The following is a 17,995-nucleotide window of genomic DNA, read 5'->3' as shown; positions in this document are numbered from 1 at the left end:
TTACATCGTCTAGTCCTCTCCCTTCACACTTCAGAGGCGGGAAAGTGGAGGTCGAGGTCATCCAGCCACAAGTGGCAGAACAAGGATGTAAGCTCAGGCTGCCAGCTCCAGAGCCTTGGCTGCTCTTAACTACCGTGCCACGTGGCTGCAAACTTGGCAAGGAGAAAAACATCCTTGTTTGGCCAAAGTCAGCCTTTTCTCAGCAGGACTGCAGCCTCCCTGGGATTCCTGCTGGGGGGGGGGGCTGGCTTCCTGCATTCAGCACTGCAGTGCCCTCCCACCTGTCAGCACCCCCCTCCAGTGGGGGGCGGGGAGGGGACAGCTGGCAAAGTGGGCACCCCTCATTTTAAGGAGCACTAAGAAGGCAGATGGTGTAAGTGAAGGCTCTGGGGTGAGAAAGGACTGGTTTGAGTCCTGACTCCCTCTTTGCCTCTCTGTCCTCATCTGTAAAATGGGAGTAATAATACTTACTGCACATGTACGCCATGAAGAGTGAGAGAGCCTAGGTCTATTCCACGCTTAGCACAAGACCCAGCATCATGCTGTCCGAGCCCAGCAAACGCTGCTCTCTGACCATATCCCCGCTCCTGACCACCCTCCATGCTCCCAGAAGGACAAGGCTCCCATCTCAGGCGGCGCGGGCGCTGCTTGCCCCCCTGCCCTGATAGCTGGCATGAGAACAGAGGTTAAAATACACACAACCAGGGTCTATAGCCATACCACCCTGAACATGCCCAATCTCGCCTGATCTTGGAAGCTAAGCAGGGTTGGGCCTGGCTGGTACTTGGAAGGGAGAATACACCCAATCAAGTGCACACTCTGGGGGCAGAGGGGGTGGAGAAAAAAAGCAATAGTTCCTGTCCTGACTAAGTGGCCTTGTACATGTCCCTTAATTAACCTTCTGGGCCCAATTTTTTTAATATGAAGGTGTTGGACTAGGGACATGCTTCCGAAGGTTGAGTTTGAGTTCTTTTGATAGTTCGTAAGTATACATGTAGTACATGTACGGAGTTACATATTCTCATAAAAAGCTTCCAACCACACAGCAGGAGCCTCCTCTGGCACCCGTCCTCTGTCCTCCCTTCTCGGGAGGCAGCCCCTGGCGAGGGCATGGGGTGGCCCTTTCCAGACCGTTGTCTTGTGCTTACATACATGCCTATGGAAACGCCGTTTGTGTGTGTGTGCGCAACTTGTTTTAACTTAGGTGGTGTTGTATCTGCAGCTCGTTTTGTTCATTTAATCATATTTCTTGGGAGCTTTCCAAGTTCTCCTTGAGCTCTAAAGTGTGACAGTTGTGTGGGGGACTTGGCACTAGGAGTAGAGAGAGGAATTTTTTTGAAAAGAAAAAAGCTGGAAAGCAAAAGTAGAGAGCCAGATGCAGAGAGAAGCAGCAGCAGCAGAGTTAGGGTTTCTGGTTGGGTCTTTGTTCCTGATCGCCAGCCTCATGGCACCAGAAGAGCCACCCAGCTCTCAGCCGTTGGGGGTGGGGGGGACCTGCGGCCCCAGATCCCCAAGTGTGGCCCCTCGACCGAATCCAACCTTCACAATAAAATTTGGATTCAGTCAAAAGGCCGCATGTGGCCCCAAGGCTGCTGGTTCCCCAGCCCTGGAAGAGGACACAGATGCACACTCATTGACACACAATGACGCGCAAAACAAACGCTCACACGGCCCAAGCCTCCTCCACTGTCTGGTGGAGAAACAGACATGGAACAAATTCCACTCGGAGCCCGTTACCTGCTGGAAGCGAAAGGACTCAGAGCGTTTCTTCTGGTTGAGCTGCCACTCTTTGAAGTGGAGCACGGCCTCGTCCACGTTCACGATGCCCAGCTTCACCTGCTCCTGGAGGGTGATGAGCTGCCGCTGGCCTGGCGTTTTCATCCCGGCAAAAGGATCATAGATACTGGACTGGGGCCTGTCCCTCCACGGTCTGACAGGTGACTCTGGAAAGGACGGCAAGACTCAGTCTGACAGCTCCCCCGCTGGGGACAGCTAACCAGAGGAGGGGGGCTAATGAGCTGGTCGCAGGATCGAGAGGACACATCTCAAAAGAACAATTACATGTAGAACCAAGAAGGGGGTAGGCCTGACATGGAGTCAGCGGAGAAGGAAGCAGCTAATAATTTCAAAGCCTGTCACGCTAAAGTAGACAGGGCTGCAATATTTGAAACTTGCTGAATCTTGCAAGCCTTAATTATTTTTTTTTTTTTTTTGAGACAGAGTCTCACTTTGTTGTCCAGGCTAGAGTGAGTGCCGTGGCGTCAGCCTAGCTCACAGCAACCTCAAACTCCTGGGCTTGAGTGATCCTTCTGCCTCAGCCTCCCGAGTAGCTGGGACTACAGGCATGTGCCACCATGCCCGGCTAATTTTTTATATATATATCAGTTGGCCAATTAATTTCTTTCTATTTATAGTAGAGACGGGGTCTCGCTCTTGCTCAGGCTGGTTTTGAACTCCTGACCTTGAGCAATCCGCCCGCCTCGGCCTCCCAAGAGCTAGGATTACAGGCGTGAGCCACAGCGCCCGGCCAAGCCTTAATTATTGAGATGCCTTTAGACCAGCATTTCTCAGCCTTGGCACTATTGACATTTTGGGCCAGATAATTCTTTGTTAGGGAAGTATGCCCTGTGCACTGTAGAATGTTCAGCAGCATCCCTGGCCTCTACCCATTAGATTCCAGGAGCACCCCCTTCCCCAGTTATGACAACCCAACATGTCCCTAGAGATTGCCAAATGTCTCCTGGAAGGGGGCTGGGGGAAAAAAATCACTCCCAGTTGAGAACCACTACTTTAGATGTAAACCTACCCCCAGAAGAGTATATATGGGAAGAGTTTAGCCCTACTCCCAGCCCTCACTGTCTTTGAGCAGCATGAGGTACAATGACTGAGGATCAATGTGCATGAAATGCCCCATGAGACTGGAACACCAATGGAATCATGACCTGGGTCCAACAGCATCAGATATAAATTAGGTGCCAGGTGCCAGCTGGCTATCCTTGGGTTGTCCTTGTGCCAATCTCTCTTCCACATGAATTCCACATATTCACAGTTGTCTGCTTTGGAGATTCCAGGGAAATATGAAGCCAACCCGCCCCCCCCAGCTGTGACTCTAGTTCTGTGGGGAACAAGCTACTTGCAGAGATGACGGGGCCACTGAGGGACGTGATGACAACTTGACATTTTCCTACTCAAGTTACGTAGGGCTAATTTGATTCTAAATTTCTCCAGCAGGGCCCCATCTGGGCACTGTGACTCAGGGACATAACAAGAAGGAAAAGGAGAGATGGTTTTCCTAATGGGTATTGAAAAAGCCTCGAAGAAGTGTGTCTATCATTCTCCCCAACCATTCACTCATCTGTCTACACACCCTTCTCCCAGGTTTGCCCATTTCCGAGGCTGTCTTTAACAGTATTAGGACATGGGGTAGCGGGAAAAAAAAACAAATGCACAAGCCAACCAGTTCTAGGCTCCCACTACCAAAGGCCTTGGAGGGATGCCTTCAAAGTGCCTTCACCACTACTTAGATGGTGTCATGGCTAGTGTTCAAAAGAATCCTCAATGGGAAAATACTGAATGTCTGTTTAGCACAAGGAAATCAATAAAGGAACAAAGAGAACTCAGCTTCTCAGACTTCCTTAAAAAGTTTTTAAGAAAATGAGATGTCCAAGTTGTTACCCAATGGCAAGCAAAATATCTTTTATTTTATTTATTTATTTTATTTTTATTTTTTTATTTTTTTGAGACAGAGTCTCGCTTTGTTGCCCAGGCTAGAGTGAGTGCCGTGGCATCAGCCTAGCTCACAGCAACCTCAAACTCCTGGGCTCAAGCAATCCTTCTGCCTCAGCCTCCCAAGTAGCTGGGACTACAGGCATGTGCCACCATGCCCGGCTATTTTTTTTCCTATATATATTAGTTGGCCAATTAATTTCTTTCTATTTATAGTAGAGACGGGGTCTCGCTCTTGCTCAGGCTGGTTTCGAACTCCTGACCTTGAGCAATCCGCCCGCCTGGGCCTCCCAGAGTGCTAGGATTACAGGCGTGAGCCACCGCGCCCGGCTGCAAAATATCTTTTAAATAAAAGCTGAATCAAAGCATAGTTGAGCTGGTATAGACAGGGTAAGTAAGTAGCCTAGCAAGGCTGTATCATTAGATGAAGACTGGCTGCTGGGCCACCTACTTTCATCCTGTTGATATCAACCTTAATGTTTAGCTTATACTTTTATGTGCTATATGTTCACTTTTACTACATTAATGTCCTTTGTATGATCAATGTGTACAATATTCTAGGGTACCCCATTCTCCTCCCCTCTCCCTTTACCATCAATACAGGATTCTCCACCCCAAGGTATCTCTTCAATCTATTTTTCAATGCCAAGAAACTGTTGCCACCCTTGGAAATCACTGAAATGCGAACAGTTCTATGACCCAGTTCAGTTCGTATAACATCTGGCTTACCTTTCCTGAGGCTCTCGGAGGAAACATAGAAATTCCCAGGCCGCTCTTGACTCTTTTCTGCAAAAACTATGACATGAAGAATATTTTGAGTAAACACCAGGGAAGACATCTATCCAAAGGGCTTTATCATATTTTAATAGATTTACAAAAAAAATTATCAAAATCTAGTGCAAAAAATAATAATAATGAATCCACACTAGGATGACTGTGTACACCGTCTCCAGAACTCTAGGAGGCAACTGGGAAGGAGTAGGAATTATCAAATAAACACAGACTCAAACCTAGAAGGACAAAGCCAGCCAGAGAGCATGATTAGCATTTACAAGATCACTAAAGAAAAGGATAATGGGAACAAGAATGTGTGTCCAGATCCCTGAACACCTGAAGCCAGGGATGGAAGACCTTGAAGTTTGAGAATCAAAGGAAATATCAAAACACCAGCCAGTGCCATAAGACAGAACTCTAAGAAAGAGAACAGGTAAAAGTATGTGCGCAGCTCCAAAGGGATTAAGATGAATTCACTCATAAGAGACCGACGCACAAAGGCTAATGGAGAAAACTGAGACTTGACCAATGGTGACTGAGCGGTGAGACAGCATGTTGATTATGGCTCCCGGGGCTCTGAACGAGGCTCCCTGGATTCAAATCCTGGCTCTGCCACATGATCTTGGCCAAGAGGCTTGACTTCTCCCTGCCTCCGTTCCTTACGTATAGAATGAGGATGATAGTAGCACCTTCATTGGTTTATTGAGTTAATACATGGAAGTGCTTAGAACAGTGCATGGCAATGTGAGCACTTACTGTCAGCTTCTGGTAGCATTATTCACACCTAAACTTTGAGACCAAATGCCAACGGTCAACAATACCTTGGCATGCTAGCTAGCCCAAGTGATGTCTGTACAGTGCCTTACAGTTTATAAAGAATAATACTTCCCTGTGTACTATTTCATCTGAGCCTCACAATGAGGCTGTGGCAGAGTATTACTGGGTATTATTATGACAGGCATATTAATGCATACATGTGTTCTTATGATACCCATTTTATAGATGAGGAAAACTAAGCTAAAGCTAAAAAGGATGAAGTGACTTACCCAATGTCCTATGCTATATAGCTGGAAAATGCAAGAGCTGAGAGATGAACCCAAGTGTTCTGGCCTCCAAGATACTGCCCCTTTTGTCCTATGTCCTTTCCTCTCTCCACAGTGTTCCAGCAAGTCCATCTGGGCTCTTCAGGAATCACCCATGTGCTCCTGTCCAGCGGCCTCCCTACATGTCATCATAATGTTTCCTACTCCCTGTGCCATTGAGGAATTACCGATATAGACGTGCATGCTTCTTAGTTTGGGTTCCCTCAGAAGCAGACCCTGAGACAAGGACTCGGGTCCGAGAAGTCCCTTTGGGAGGTGAGACAAGGAAGTGAAGCAATAAATGGTGGGTTATCAAGCAAGTTATCACTGTGAGCAAGCTAGACACCTCTGTGCAGCAACATAGAATGTGCAACTCAGAGTCCTCCCACCAGTGGGGCAAGAAAGCTGGGGTGGTCATCTGCCACCTCCTGTCTGCCACTGGTTGAGGGCCACGGCCATTGTGTATTAACTCCCAGCCTGTCCTGCCAGAGGGCAGAGGAAGGCCTCAGGCTAGAAGACATGGGGTGCTGACAGGTGGGACCCAGCCAGCCAGCACAAAAATGTAAAGAACTAGGGGGACATGGCAAGGCACCAAGAGTGTCTGCTGCACGTGCCAAGGAGATGCTACCCAAGGAGACAGCCAGCCTCGAGCATAGACAGCACGTGGCAGGACATAAAATATCCCACAGCTGTATTTCTACCCAACTGTGGGTTGCCAGATTTAGCAGAACAAAAGCAAAAACAAAAATTTCTGATATTTGGAGCACACTTATAATAAAAACGTACTTGCTATTTATCTGAAATGCACAGTTAGCCTGGCATCCTGCATTTATCTGGCGACCCCAACACAATTACCTGGGGCTCTGGCTCAGCACTACCTTCCCCCATTTATGGCATCCTTCTGCAACAGTTTCCACAACATGCTTATACTATTGCAAACGGAACACAGTTCGGGAGCACAGATCTGGCAAGCTTTGCCTTCTAACACTATTAATACAATCAAGTCCTGAAAGAGAGTGGAACTGACAATGCCATCAGCATCTAACTGATGTCCCAGGGACAATTATGAAGAAGTCAAAACTCAGTTTGTAGTTAGGTAGTCAGCCTAGCATAGTGGCTAAAGCCAGGACTGTGGAGTCAGACTCCCTGAGTTTAAATCCTGGCTCTGCCATGTGATGGTCGAGCAACCTCTGTAAGCCTCTGTTTCCTCATTTGTAATGGTCCTTACCTGATAGGTTATTGTAAAGGTCAAATGACATGTACCTGATGGAGCACTCTTGCTAGAGTTCAATAAATGTTACCTATTAAATATTAATAATAATAATAAAAACAAGAAGGGTTTCAGAAGATAAAAATCTATCAGGGTCTTGTTTACCTATGGCTTTGCTACTGTGCATGCATGCCTCCCAGAAGGCCAGCAATGACCCTAATCAGTGCCACTCGTCTAGCTCCAGCATCTGCCCTGAGCTATGACCCTGTCTTCTGGGGCTGGCTGGAGACCACTCACGAGGGGATCCTCTCTGAGCAGTGGTCCAGAAAGCCAGGGATCCAGGAGATTCCTGCTGAGAGGCTGCAAAGACCCCACAGGACATCATTCCCTGCCACACTTGCCTTTAGAAATGTATGGTTCATTGTCAGGGAGCTGGTGAGCCCCAGAAGCACCAGCCTCTGGCCTGGGCACTGGAACAGGGGGCCTGCTGGCCAGGTCCATGGAAAAGGCCTCATCATCATCCACCGTGTGATAAACATCTTCTTCCTGCCCAGGATGGTGCAGCTCTCTGTCCAAATTGGCCATTCCCACGCTGTTGCCTAGAAACACAGAGAAAGGGGACTGAAATCAGTGGCCAGTCCAAGTGGGTGACTGCCAGTCACAGAGCACAGCAAGTGACCACAGTTCATCTGTTCACTACTGCCCTCTGGGAGACATCATCTCCTGTATCATCTGTCCAGAACGCCAGCAAAGCAACCGAGAAAATGGGGGTCACCTTCATTTGCCACTCAGCCATGCAGCAGAAGGATGGGCACAGCAGGCTCTAGCACCTCAGTTTACTGCTGGGATTCAGTTATTCCTCCCATTAAGAACAGGTGGAAGCCCTAGGTAAGACTAGCTGTCAAAGTCTTCCTGAGGTCCAACTGTCCAATGAAAGTGGTAAGTCTTACCTAGTGCTGAAAACAGGTTGCCCAGGACTCCCCTCCCAGGGAAACAATAAGTTTTAGAGCATGAGATCAGCAAACATTAATTTGAAAAGGTCCAGATAGTAAATGTCTCAACTGTGCCCTTGTAGCATGAAAGCAGCCATAAACAATACTGAATGGATAGGCATGTTGTGTTCCAAAAAAACTTTATTTACAAACAGGCAGCTGGCCAGGTTATGATTTGTCTACCACTGCCTTAGATCTTTTCCTTCCTCTTTACTGTCAAAACTACTTGTCCCTTACTGAGTCCCATCCTCTTAGAACTCCGCTTTCAAAATCTATAGACCCCACCATAAACTGCAAACAATTGCACAGGGTTAAGGAATTACCCATACAACCACCTTTGAAACTTTCAATACTAATAACAAAAACAATAGTAAACCCATATTAGCTGTTTGTTTTGTGCCTGGCCCTGCTCTGAGACCTAAAGTATAATAACTCCATTTAATGCTCTCAACATTCATCTCATTTTACAACCGAGGAAACCGAGGCCCAGAGGAGTTGAATAACTTGCCTGAAGTTTTCCAGCTTACTGAAGGGGGAAACGGGGAATAGATCAGAGTCTGTGTTCTTCACCACTATACAACACAGCCTCATCTTTATAATGCTTGTTTACAGTAACTTCCACTGGACAGTAAAGTCTCCTGAAGGCACTGATCGTATCTTATTTTTCTTTGTGTCCCCAGCCACGACATCCAGTACAGTGCACATGGGAGGTACTCAACACATTTTGGCCAAATGAAAAGAGACATATGTATTTTAAAAGAGGTCTTGCTACAGGCAACTCATTGACCCAAATGAGTGGTCCAATGGCAGGAACGTCTTGCCTACCTATAATGGGCTGATTGCGGGGGGCTCCAGGCAGGTGGCTGGGAGGCAGAGTGCCTTCAGTCTCAGCGTAGGCCATGTATGTGGCAGCCCATGCCTGGAGCAGAGCAACCCTCATATGGAACCAGGCAATGTCGTGCATTTGTTTCTCTTTCCCTCTTTTCGTTTTCCTGCTCACAGCTACAACTTACCTTCTAAAAATTTGCGAATCATAGAGTCCTTAGTGGTCTGAGAGAAACCATCTCCAGGAGTTGGTTTAGATGTACTGGCCTGAAGCATTTCAACATCTAGAAGGAAGGGAGGCTAAGAGTTGATATGTTGTTCTTCCCCATAGGCAAGGAGATTTTACAGATGGAGTGACGTGATTTGGCAACTTACTTACCAGCTTCAAGCATTCGTCAATCTATCTATCCCTCCAACCCTCCATCTTCTCAGCGAAGCCACCCAGGAAGTGTTGGGCATTAACAGAGACCAACGGTCACAACCCTCAGGCCCTGTCTTGGACCACAGGCCTCAAAAGGTATATATACACACATTTGCATTGGAAGAAATAGGCTCAGTTTTGAAATACGTACACCATAGCACTATTTATTACAGAAAAAAAAAAAAAAAGGAAGCAGGAACAACAGAGAATAATTGTGGTTTATTCAAATGATGGAACATCATGCAACAGTTTAAAAGGATGCAGGTGGAGGTATTTCTATCAACATAGTTAACATCTCAAAAACATGCTGGGTGAAAAAGTTAGATGTTACAGCATGATATTGTTTATGTAAAGTTTTAAGCCCTGTAAAACAATATTACAAATTGCTTATGAATTCATACATATGTAGTAAGCATATACACATGCCGGGAATGTTAAATGTTGAATCCCTGGTGGTAGTTACTTCTGGAAAGGGAGGGAGGACAACTCGAATCTGGAAGGGGTTAATAGGAACTGCAACTGGGACTGTAATATTTAATTTAAAAAAATTTTTGAGACAAAAAGAAAGAAAAAGAAATAAATTATTCTTGAAGAATCTGATAAATCCTAAGATTCAAAATCTACAAAAAATCTAACATTTTGGATAACTAATATGCTACTTAAAGGGGGCAAAATATGGCTCTATTTTTGTTATTTGCTTGCATATGTAAAAAGAAACTCTGGAAGGAAATATAAAAAATTAAGATCAGTGGTTTCCTGGGAACTGAGAGATGTGGACAAGAAATAGAGAAAGATATCCCACTGTCTACCTTCTTATATTTTAGTTTTTCAGCCTATTTAAAAAATAAAGAAATGCAGTGCCTGGCCATGTTTGTATTATCTTATTATCAAAAAAATCACACAAAAACCAACCTTTTTATGTCTACCTTTTCAGTGTATGTTTCCTAACATGGTGGACACATCCATTGAATACACTGTGCCTCGATTCTCTCTGGGCCAGAACCTGTGATGCCAGTGAGGAACCAGTTAAGTGAATCCCCCCTGCTCTTGTCACCACTGAATTCTGTAAGGTAGACTTGTAAAAAGATTTTCTGATAAGAACTCACACTTAATTCATTCTTGAAAAATTATAACCAGAAAAACCCTACTTATTTGAGATTTTCAGTTTAAATTCACTTAATTGTCTTTTATAGAATGTTTTCCCCATGGGGTTAGAAAACTGGGAAGGAAGATATATTCTACAGGTATGAGCTCTGCTGGGAGCAAGACCCTCCTCTACCTGGCCAAGATCCTGTATTTATTACCTCTCCCATTTCCCAACCTCACCCCAACCTTCATTCCCAGCCATCTGACCCCCCAATCCAGCCAACTTTTGAAACTATTCACTTTGAAACTCTTTGTTTACCCAACAATGAAGCACAGAGGAATATACGCTCAAGGAAAGACTTGCTAGATGCCCCTAGAGATGAGGGGAAAGAGAAATTCTGCAGGCCTGTTGTCAGGTTTCACACTGCCTGGTGCTGAATCCTCTAGAAAACCACACCTGCTTCAGGTCCCAGCATCTCCAAGAACCTGATCCAGGGCATAGCAGCCTCAGGACAGTTTTAATCACTGATCACCAAATCTCCTAGTTGGTAACATCAGAGCACAAACCTTACACAGACAATCTGTCATTCCCCATTCACATGCAGTGGTCCAGCTATTTTCACTAACAAAGTTCCATCTGAGAGAACTATTTGCATGTCTGAGCAGTAGATACAAATTGAAGGAGCTACAAAGAGAATTAGGAAAATAAATTGTGGAAGAAAATAGTAGCAGCAAGAGCAGCCTGCTGGACATGACGTGCTAATGTAATAAAAATACAGACTGCCACCCCTGGTACTATAACCCCCTTCTTAATGTGCTGATTTTTTTGTGTGGGTTAAAGAAAGTATTTACAAAGAGAAAAGAAAAGAATGAGCCCTAGTAGTTAAGACATATCGACATCATGACCCCTTGATACAACGCAGAGAAGGACAAAATGTCATCTCTATGGCCTTCTTATCAAAAATTCATAACCTCAATCCAATCTTAGAAAACACCAGGCAAACCCAAACTGAGGGGCATTCTATAAGTAACTGATCAGCATTCTTCCCAAGTGTCAAGACAAGGAAAGACTAAGGAGCTGTTACAAATTGGAAACGATGAAGAGGAAGTAACTAAACGTATTATTAGATCCTAGAAAGGATCCCAGAACAGAAAAAAGAACATTAGTGGGGAATTTAGTGAAATTTGAACAAGGTCGGCTTTAAGTTAGAAGTATTGTGCCAATGTAATTTCCTGGCTTTGATAATTGTACTATGGCTATGTAAGGTGCTAATATTACGGAAACCTGAGTAAAAGGTAGGCAGGAACTTTAGTATTTTTGCAACTTTTCCCTAAGACTAAAAGTAGTTCAAAATAAAACTTTAAAAAAAAAAAAAAAGGAGAGAAGGATAAATAAGAAAAGGAGAGGAGGAACCACAACAGCACAAGTAAATAGGCATACCTCTTGGGGACGTTCCTATTCCTCCTCCTGTCTGCTCACACTATCAGTACAAGCACCTTACAATGACGCTTGTGGAACAGGTTTATCTGGGTACAGATCGAGGTGGCACTAAATGAACCACCTACGAAAAACAGTCACACTCGAACGGGTGGTTAAACTCATGATTTTGAAAGCAACAATCTAGGATCTGCTAAATATCAGCTCTGTGACCTTAGTAGATATTCAGCCTCCTTGAGCATGTCTAGCAGGATGATTCAAAGCTTGGGCATTAGGATCAAAATACATAGGTTCCATTTAGATTGTTTCCACTGCTGGCTGAATGACTACACACCCACTGATCCAACACCAATCAGTCTTTCTAGGTCCAGCTGAACATTCAAACTTACACAATGACCACAGGCCATGCTTAGCACCAGTCTACTCAGAAAGATGTAAGATACAGGCTGGCAGGGCAGTGCCAAGTGGCATTCTTCATTTGGGTCAGTCATTGCACCAGACCAGCAGCTCAGGCGCAAAGAGACAACATCCATAGCAGGTAGGTGCAGGGGCCACTCTGGTGGAAAACCTCTTGTCCCACAGGAGCAATATTTCTCATAGCAAGTCCAGAGAGATAACTTCCAGATAGATATGACAGTCACTGCCCATAGGAAAGCTCAAAGAATGGTATCCCTTTCAGGTATTTATAAAGTTCCTGCATAGCTCCTCCCAGTTCCATAGGCAATTTACCAATCAGGTGTCATTTTTATCATAGGCTATGTTGCCTAGAAACATAGTTGACATTTGGCTCTAATCAGGTTACCAGGGTAACAGAGCTAGGAAGTCAACCAAAGGTCAAAATCTTATGCAGAAAGGGAAATGATAACTGTTATATTATCTCTTTGCCCATAATTATCTTGGGCCAAGTTGCTTAAATCCTCTCAGCTTCTCTTTCTTGTCTGTAAAATGGTGATAATGACAGTATATATCTCATAGGTTTGTCATGAGTATTAAAACAGAAGCTTGTCAAATGCTTAGCATAGCACCTAGCACATCGGAAGTGTTAAATGAATGCTAGCTGCCATTATCATTATTATTACTTTTATTATTAAATTTTATACCCAGGCTAATGTCCTGCACAGAGAACAGTTGAAAAAAGGAGGTTTCAATTTATATTTTTTTAAACAGTAACTTTGTTTGAGCTCAAGTCTTCTGCCTTCAAAATAATGAATACTGATGAGCTAATTGTAATATCTGAATTTCCATACATATTCTCATATATCTCATGTACTTATTTAGCCTAGTAAAAACTATGCCCAATCAATATTTTTATATTTGAATATACTTAAAGCAAGGGGGGGTGGATATTCAGAAAACAAATGCCAATTCTCTACAACAGAATTATTTATGGAAATCTGACTTACAAACAAGGCTAGTCAGGTGCCTTTTATTTATCGTGGCTTCTGCTGGCTGGACAGAGCCAGCAGGCTCCTTCCCTGTGCCAAGGCACTGCCACTGCAATCCAGACCAGAGTAGGAGGCCCCATGCCCACATGTCCTACACTTTCCTAAGGCCCAGCACACTCTATTAGTGGTTCAGCAGTGAACACCAAGGGGCAATTCCAGCAGCTCTTTAGTCCCCACGGGCCCTACTCCATGCAACTAGGATCATAGGTGGAGGCCACCTGCAGGACAGAGCCTAGAGTCAGAGGATCTGAGGAGTGGCTGGAAGAGCATGATGGGGACAAGGGTGCAGGGAGGATGGGAGGGGAAGTCAACAGACATAGGAGAAGGCCTGGAAGTTGGCAATAATGGCACTGACAAGGGCTGGAGCCAACTGCATGGGCTGCATTCATGGGACACGTATAAGTCAGAGAAAGGCAGCCATGGAGACCAGCAAGCCATCGAGGACCAGAATGCTGTCAGCATCACAGTCAGAGGCATGGACTTAAGCATCCTGGAGACATGGGCTCAAGCCCTGGCTCTGACTCTTACGAGCTCTGTGTCCTTGGGCAAGTCACTTGACATCACTATGCTTCTATCTTCTATATCTCCATCTATAAAGCGGGGATGACTAATGGTCCCTACCTCACAGGATGATTGCCCTAGCCAACTGAGACAATGCTTATAAAATGCTCATAAACAGTGGCAGGTGCTGAATATTCATGGTTATCATTATTATTAAATTGAAGCAACTTAGCTGGTGTATTAGTTTTCTATGGCTGCTATCACAAATTACCAGTTAACATAAATTTATTGTCTTACAGTTCTATAGTTCAGAAGTCTGAAATGGTGTCACTGGGCCAAAACCAAGGTTTCGTCAGGGCTGCATTCCTTTCCAGAAGCTGCAGTGGAGGCTTTGTCTCTTGCCCTTTCCAGCTTCTAGAGGCTCCCAGCGCCCGTTACTACTAGGCCCTCTTCCTCCATCTTCAAAGCCAGCAATGTCAGGCAGAACCAAGTCCTTTTCAAGGTGCCACTCCTCTGGACTGCTTTCTGATGCCCTCTTCCATTTTTAAGAACCTTTGTGATTACACTGGGCCCACTCAGATATTCCAGGATATTCTCTGTATCTTAAGGTCAGCTGATTAGCAGCCTTAATTCCATCTGCAATCTTGAGTCCCCTTTGCCGTGTAACCAAGCGTATTCACAGATCCGGGGGCATTATTCTGCCTCCCACAGATGGAAGCAAATACTAGGCACAGTCAGCCTGCCATGACTTTCCTTCCCACACTGAGCCAGCGCGGGGAGCAGAGGACAGGGATCAGGGCATCCTCAAGCGAGCCCATCCTGTTTACACACACACTGTCCCGATGTAGGCACTGATCTGTATCGAGTCTCTGGATTTGAGCTGCCTTAAATGAAGTTACCTAAAAATGATTTTTGTTCCATTTACATTATAAATAAAATGATTCCTCTTATATTTAATTGAACATAAATGTCTTTGAATTAGACCATGAACAAAAGATACACACACGGGTCCCCCTTCCCCTATTCTGTACTCACCACAAACATCACTTACCAATCCGTAACATTCTTTCTGCCTCAGAATCCTTTCCAACACAGTACCAGGCACTCAGTACTGGCCAGCTGGCATTGGCACACGAAATTATTTTAAAAGCACTATTTGCCATACCCATGTTAGGCACTAAGTCCCTGGCAGTAGCAGATATTACTTTTTAAATAATATTTTTTAAAAATGTGGAGTTCAGGAGTGATAAGACCCTCCAAGCTCTAAATCTGGCAACCTTATGTGTACACACACCCCGGACACACGGTGAGTAGCACAAGTAATGGAAATACACAGAAGGTGGATGAAGGGAATCTGTTTCTAGACAAAGGGCATTTCATAAACAACAAATCTTTGCATTCCTGGATGCTCAGGTTCATACTTCAGATTCTGAGCACTTAACCTTCACCACTTGCTAGTTAAAAATAAACTGAGATGCTCAGAAATCTGCTGGCCCAAAGAGAAAGTGCAAAGTTCTTTCATTTCAGCAGAGAAAAACAGCAATGATAACAACAAGGAGACTCTGGGGCCACAGTCTCCTTCTGCAAGCGCCAGCTACTGAGTCACGCTGTACTTGATTTAAGAAGTGTATCAGAAAGAACCCATTTCTGGAATGCAAGATGTTTGAACAGATGCGACAACACCCAGGCAGGCACTTAATTAAGGGATGAATGGAGCGCAATAGCAAATCCTCAAAGACACTCATGTAACACACCTCATGGGACATGAGTCTAGACTGCTTAGTTGTAGTGGAAACTCCATCTAGATCATATGTTGTTAATTTAATATAAAACCAAGTCTGAGTATATAATACAGTAAAATGTCAGCTACCGAAAGACTATTTATCTAGAGAGGCTTTCAAACCCTGAAAGTAGGCCAAAAGAATGTTTTTCCCCAGCAAGAATCTTCTGTGGCCCCAAAACAGAGCCTTAAAGCTAGAAGCAATATCGTAAAACATTTGAAGATAACCTGAAAGCTGGCTGGTTCAGTTTACACCTAGGTAGAATGGAGTGATTTAACTGGCCATGTCAATAAAAAAGTCCACCTTCCCATACCCAGATGGAGAAGTGATGGGAAGGAGAAAGAGGGAGACCCAGGGAGAGATAGATAGACAGACAGACAGACAGACAGACAGACAGACACACACACACACACACACACTGCTGATTAATTTTAGATATCAGCTTGATTGGATTAAGGAAGACCTCAAGTAAGAGTGCTTCCAGAAAAGATTAGCATGTGAGTCTGAGTGGACTAAGTGGGAATGATCCACCCTCAGTGTAGGCAGGCACCATCCAATCAGCTGAGGGCCCCAACAGAACACAGAGAAAACGTGACTTGGTCTCTGTCTCCAGGAGCTGGTTTACACTCTTCTTCCCCTGCCTTGGACATCAGAACTCCAGGCTTTCTAACTGTTGGACTCTAGGACCTACACCAGCTGCCCCCTAGGTTCTCAGGCTTTCAGCCTTGGACTTAGAGTTCCACCAGCAGCTTCCCTGGTTCTGAGGCCTTTGGACTTTCGAGTTAACGCTGGAACAAGTTAAGACTTTGGGGGCTATTGGGATGGAAAGAATGTATCTTGCATGTGAGAAGGACACAAATTTCAGAGGCCAGGAATGGAATGCTCTGATTTGAATGTGTCCCCCAAAAGTTCATGTATTGCAAACTTAATCCCTTTACCCTCATGAATGGATTAACACTGCTATCATGTGAGTGAGTTTGTTACTGCAGAAGCATATTTGTCACAAAAGTGAGTTCTGTCTGGATCTCTCACCATGTGAATGTTTTCTGCCATGTTGTGACACAGTGAGAAGGCCCTCACCAGATCCTGGCATCATGCTCTTAGACTTCCCAGCCTCCAGAAATGTGAGCTACATAAATCTCTTTCTCTATAAATTATCCAATCTATGCTATTCTGTTAGAGCAACAGAAAATGGACTAAGACACACATGGATGAAGGAGAATAGCAGTCTGAAATTAGAGGGGCTCATGAGTGACAGCTGGCATTGCCAATGAAAATTGGCTAAGAATAAAAAGGTCAGGAGAAGCAACAAGTAAAATTTGTGATTTGATTATGCAGACAAGTGCCTCAATTACATCCCCAACAAACACAAAGACCCTCTGCCACACAGGAATTGGTCTATGGGATCGTTTATGGTGGGGGACAGAGAGTCACATGTAGTGATCCATCTGCACACACCTCCCACCTGCATTCCCAAAGCATAGTGTCCTTTTCCTACATGGCACTGTCAGTTCATGATTATATATTTAGTTATGTGATGTTTCTGTTTAATATCCAGCACTCTCACTAGAATGCAAGCTCTAGAAGGCAGGGATCATGCCATCTTGTTCACTGATTCCTCATCACCTAGCACAGTGTGGCTTAGACACATAAGGTGTTTAATAATATTTGTTGAATGAATGAGTGAGTGAATGGACAAACTAATGAAGGAACAAATGAATACATGAATTTAAAGGCATTTGGGCTTTGTGAAGGAGTCTGGGTATTTCCCAAGCTGATAAAAGAGAAGGGCAATTTATGCAGAAGGAATAACACAAACAAAGGCATAAGACATGAAAGAAAAGGCAGCTTGTAGTGACCAAAGGAACTACTGCCACCCTTAGATGTCCCACACTTGGGGACGCCTAACAAATATCTCACTACCACCTATGAGGAAAGTGAGGTCTTTGCATTGAAATGTTGACAAATTATCCACACTACAAAGTCTAGGATTATGTCTTATTCCCTGGTAGCTCAAATTCAAGAAATAGTTGGGCTCCTATTGTGTACAGCACTGTGCTGGACACTGTGCATGATACAAAGCTATAAGATATGCTTCCTATCAAGGCCAGAAGTGGGTAACCAGAGAAACATGTAAATAACTAGAGTCTAAGGTGATGTGTGTGCAGTGCCCCGAGGAAAGCATGAGCCGCAATCTATGTAGGTCCATGGGGAACAAGGTGGCTGCTGGTGGTGGCGACTTTATCTTAGTAACTTTAAAACATTCAATCCAGCATGCTTTCACTAAATGCCTATGTCCCCAACACTGTTCTTGCATTTCTAAAGGAGCAAAAAGCAATAGGAAGTCAAGAAGTGTATTGAGCTCACCTCCCTGTCTCCCAGGGACTTGCTGGTAAGACCTCATGCCTTGCACGCAGTCCCACTGCCCCTGACGCATCTACTAGTCAGAAGCGTCCCTAGAGGGACAGCGGGAGGACGACACAGCCTCAGCAGCTGCAGAGGAGAGGCTCCTGAGAGAACAGAGTGCAGATATGGGGCAACATGTTCCTTCCACAAGCAAACAAGTAATTCAGACGTTTTGCTTACAGATCGTCCTTGGGCTGGTCTCAACACACAGGGCAGGACTATGAGGTCCTTTACCCAGCTCCTGTGCCCACTGTGCCCCAGCTCAGAGGGTGGCTGTCATCAGACAGCTCAGGTAAAGAAAACACTCA

At 44.8% G+C, this 17,995-nt stretch overlaps 1 protein-coding gene across 3 annotated transcripts in view; it reads right to left on the bottom strand.

Moving 5' to 3' along the window:
- PIK3AP1 (phosphoinositide-3-kinase adaptor protein 1) overlaps nt 1-17,995 on the bottom strand; it is a 112,466-nt gene that overhangs the window by 23,626 nt on the left and 70,845 nt on the right. For all 3 annotated transcript variants that reach the window (XM_012767286.2, XM_012767301.3, XM_076009901.1), the window contains 4 exons: nt 8,798-8,893; nt 7,194-7,391; nt 4,456-4,521; nt 1,738-1,943 (listed from right to left, as the gene is read on the bottom strand). In XM_012767286.2, coding sequence (XP_012622740.1) covers nt 1,738-1,943; nt 4,456-4,521; nt 7,194-7,391; nt 8,798-8,893 — 566 coding nt within the window. The remainder of the gene's footprint in view (nt 1-1,737; nt 1,944-4,455; nt 4,522-7,193; nt 7,392-8,797; nt 8,894-17,995) is intronic.

This window comes from Microcebus murinus, chromosome 14, assembly GCF_040939455.1.
Source record: "Microcebus murinus isolate Inina chromosome 14, M.murinus_Inina_mat1.0, whole genome shotgun sequence".
Lineage (NCBI taxonomy): Eukaryota > Metazoa > Chordata > Mammalia > Primates > Cheirogaleidae > Microcebus > Microcebus murinus.
The sequence above is the reverse complement of the archived record's forward strand: the minus strand, read 5'-3'. Positions and strand labels throughout refer to the sequence as shown.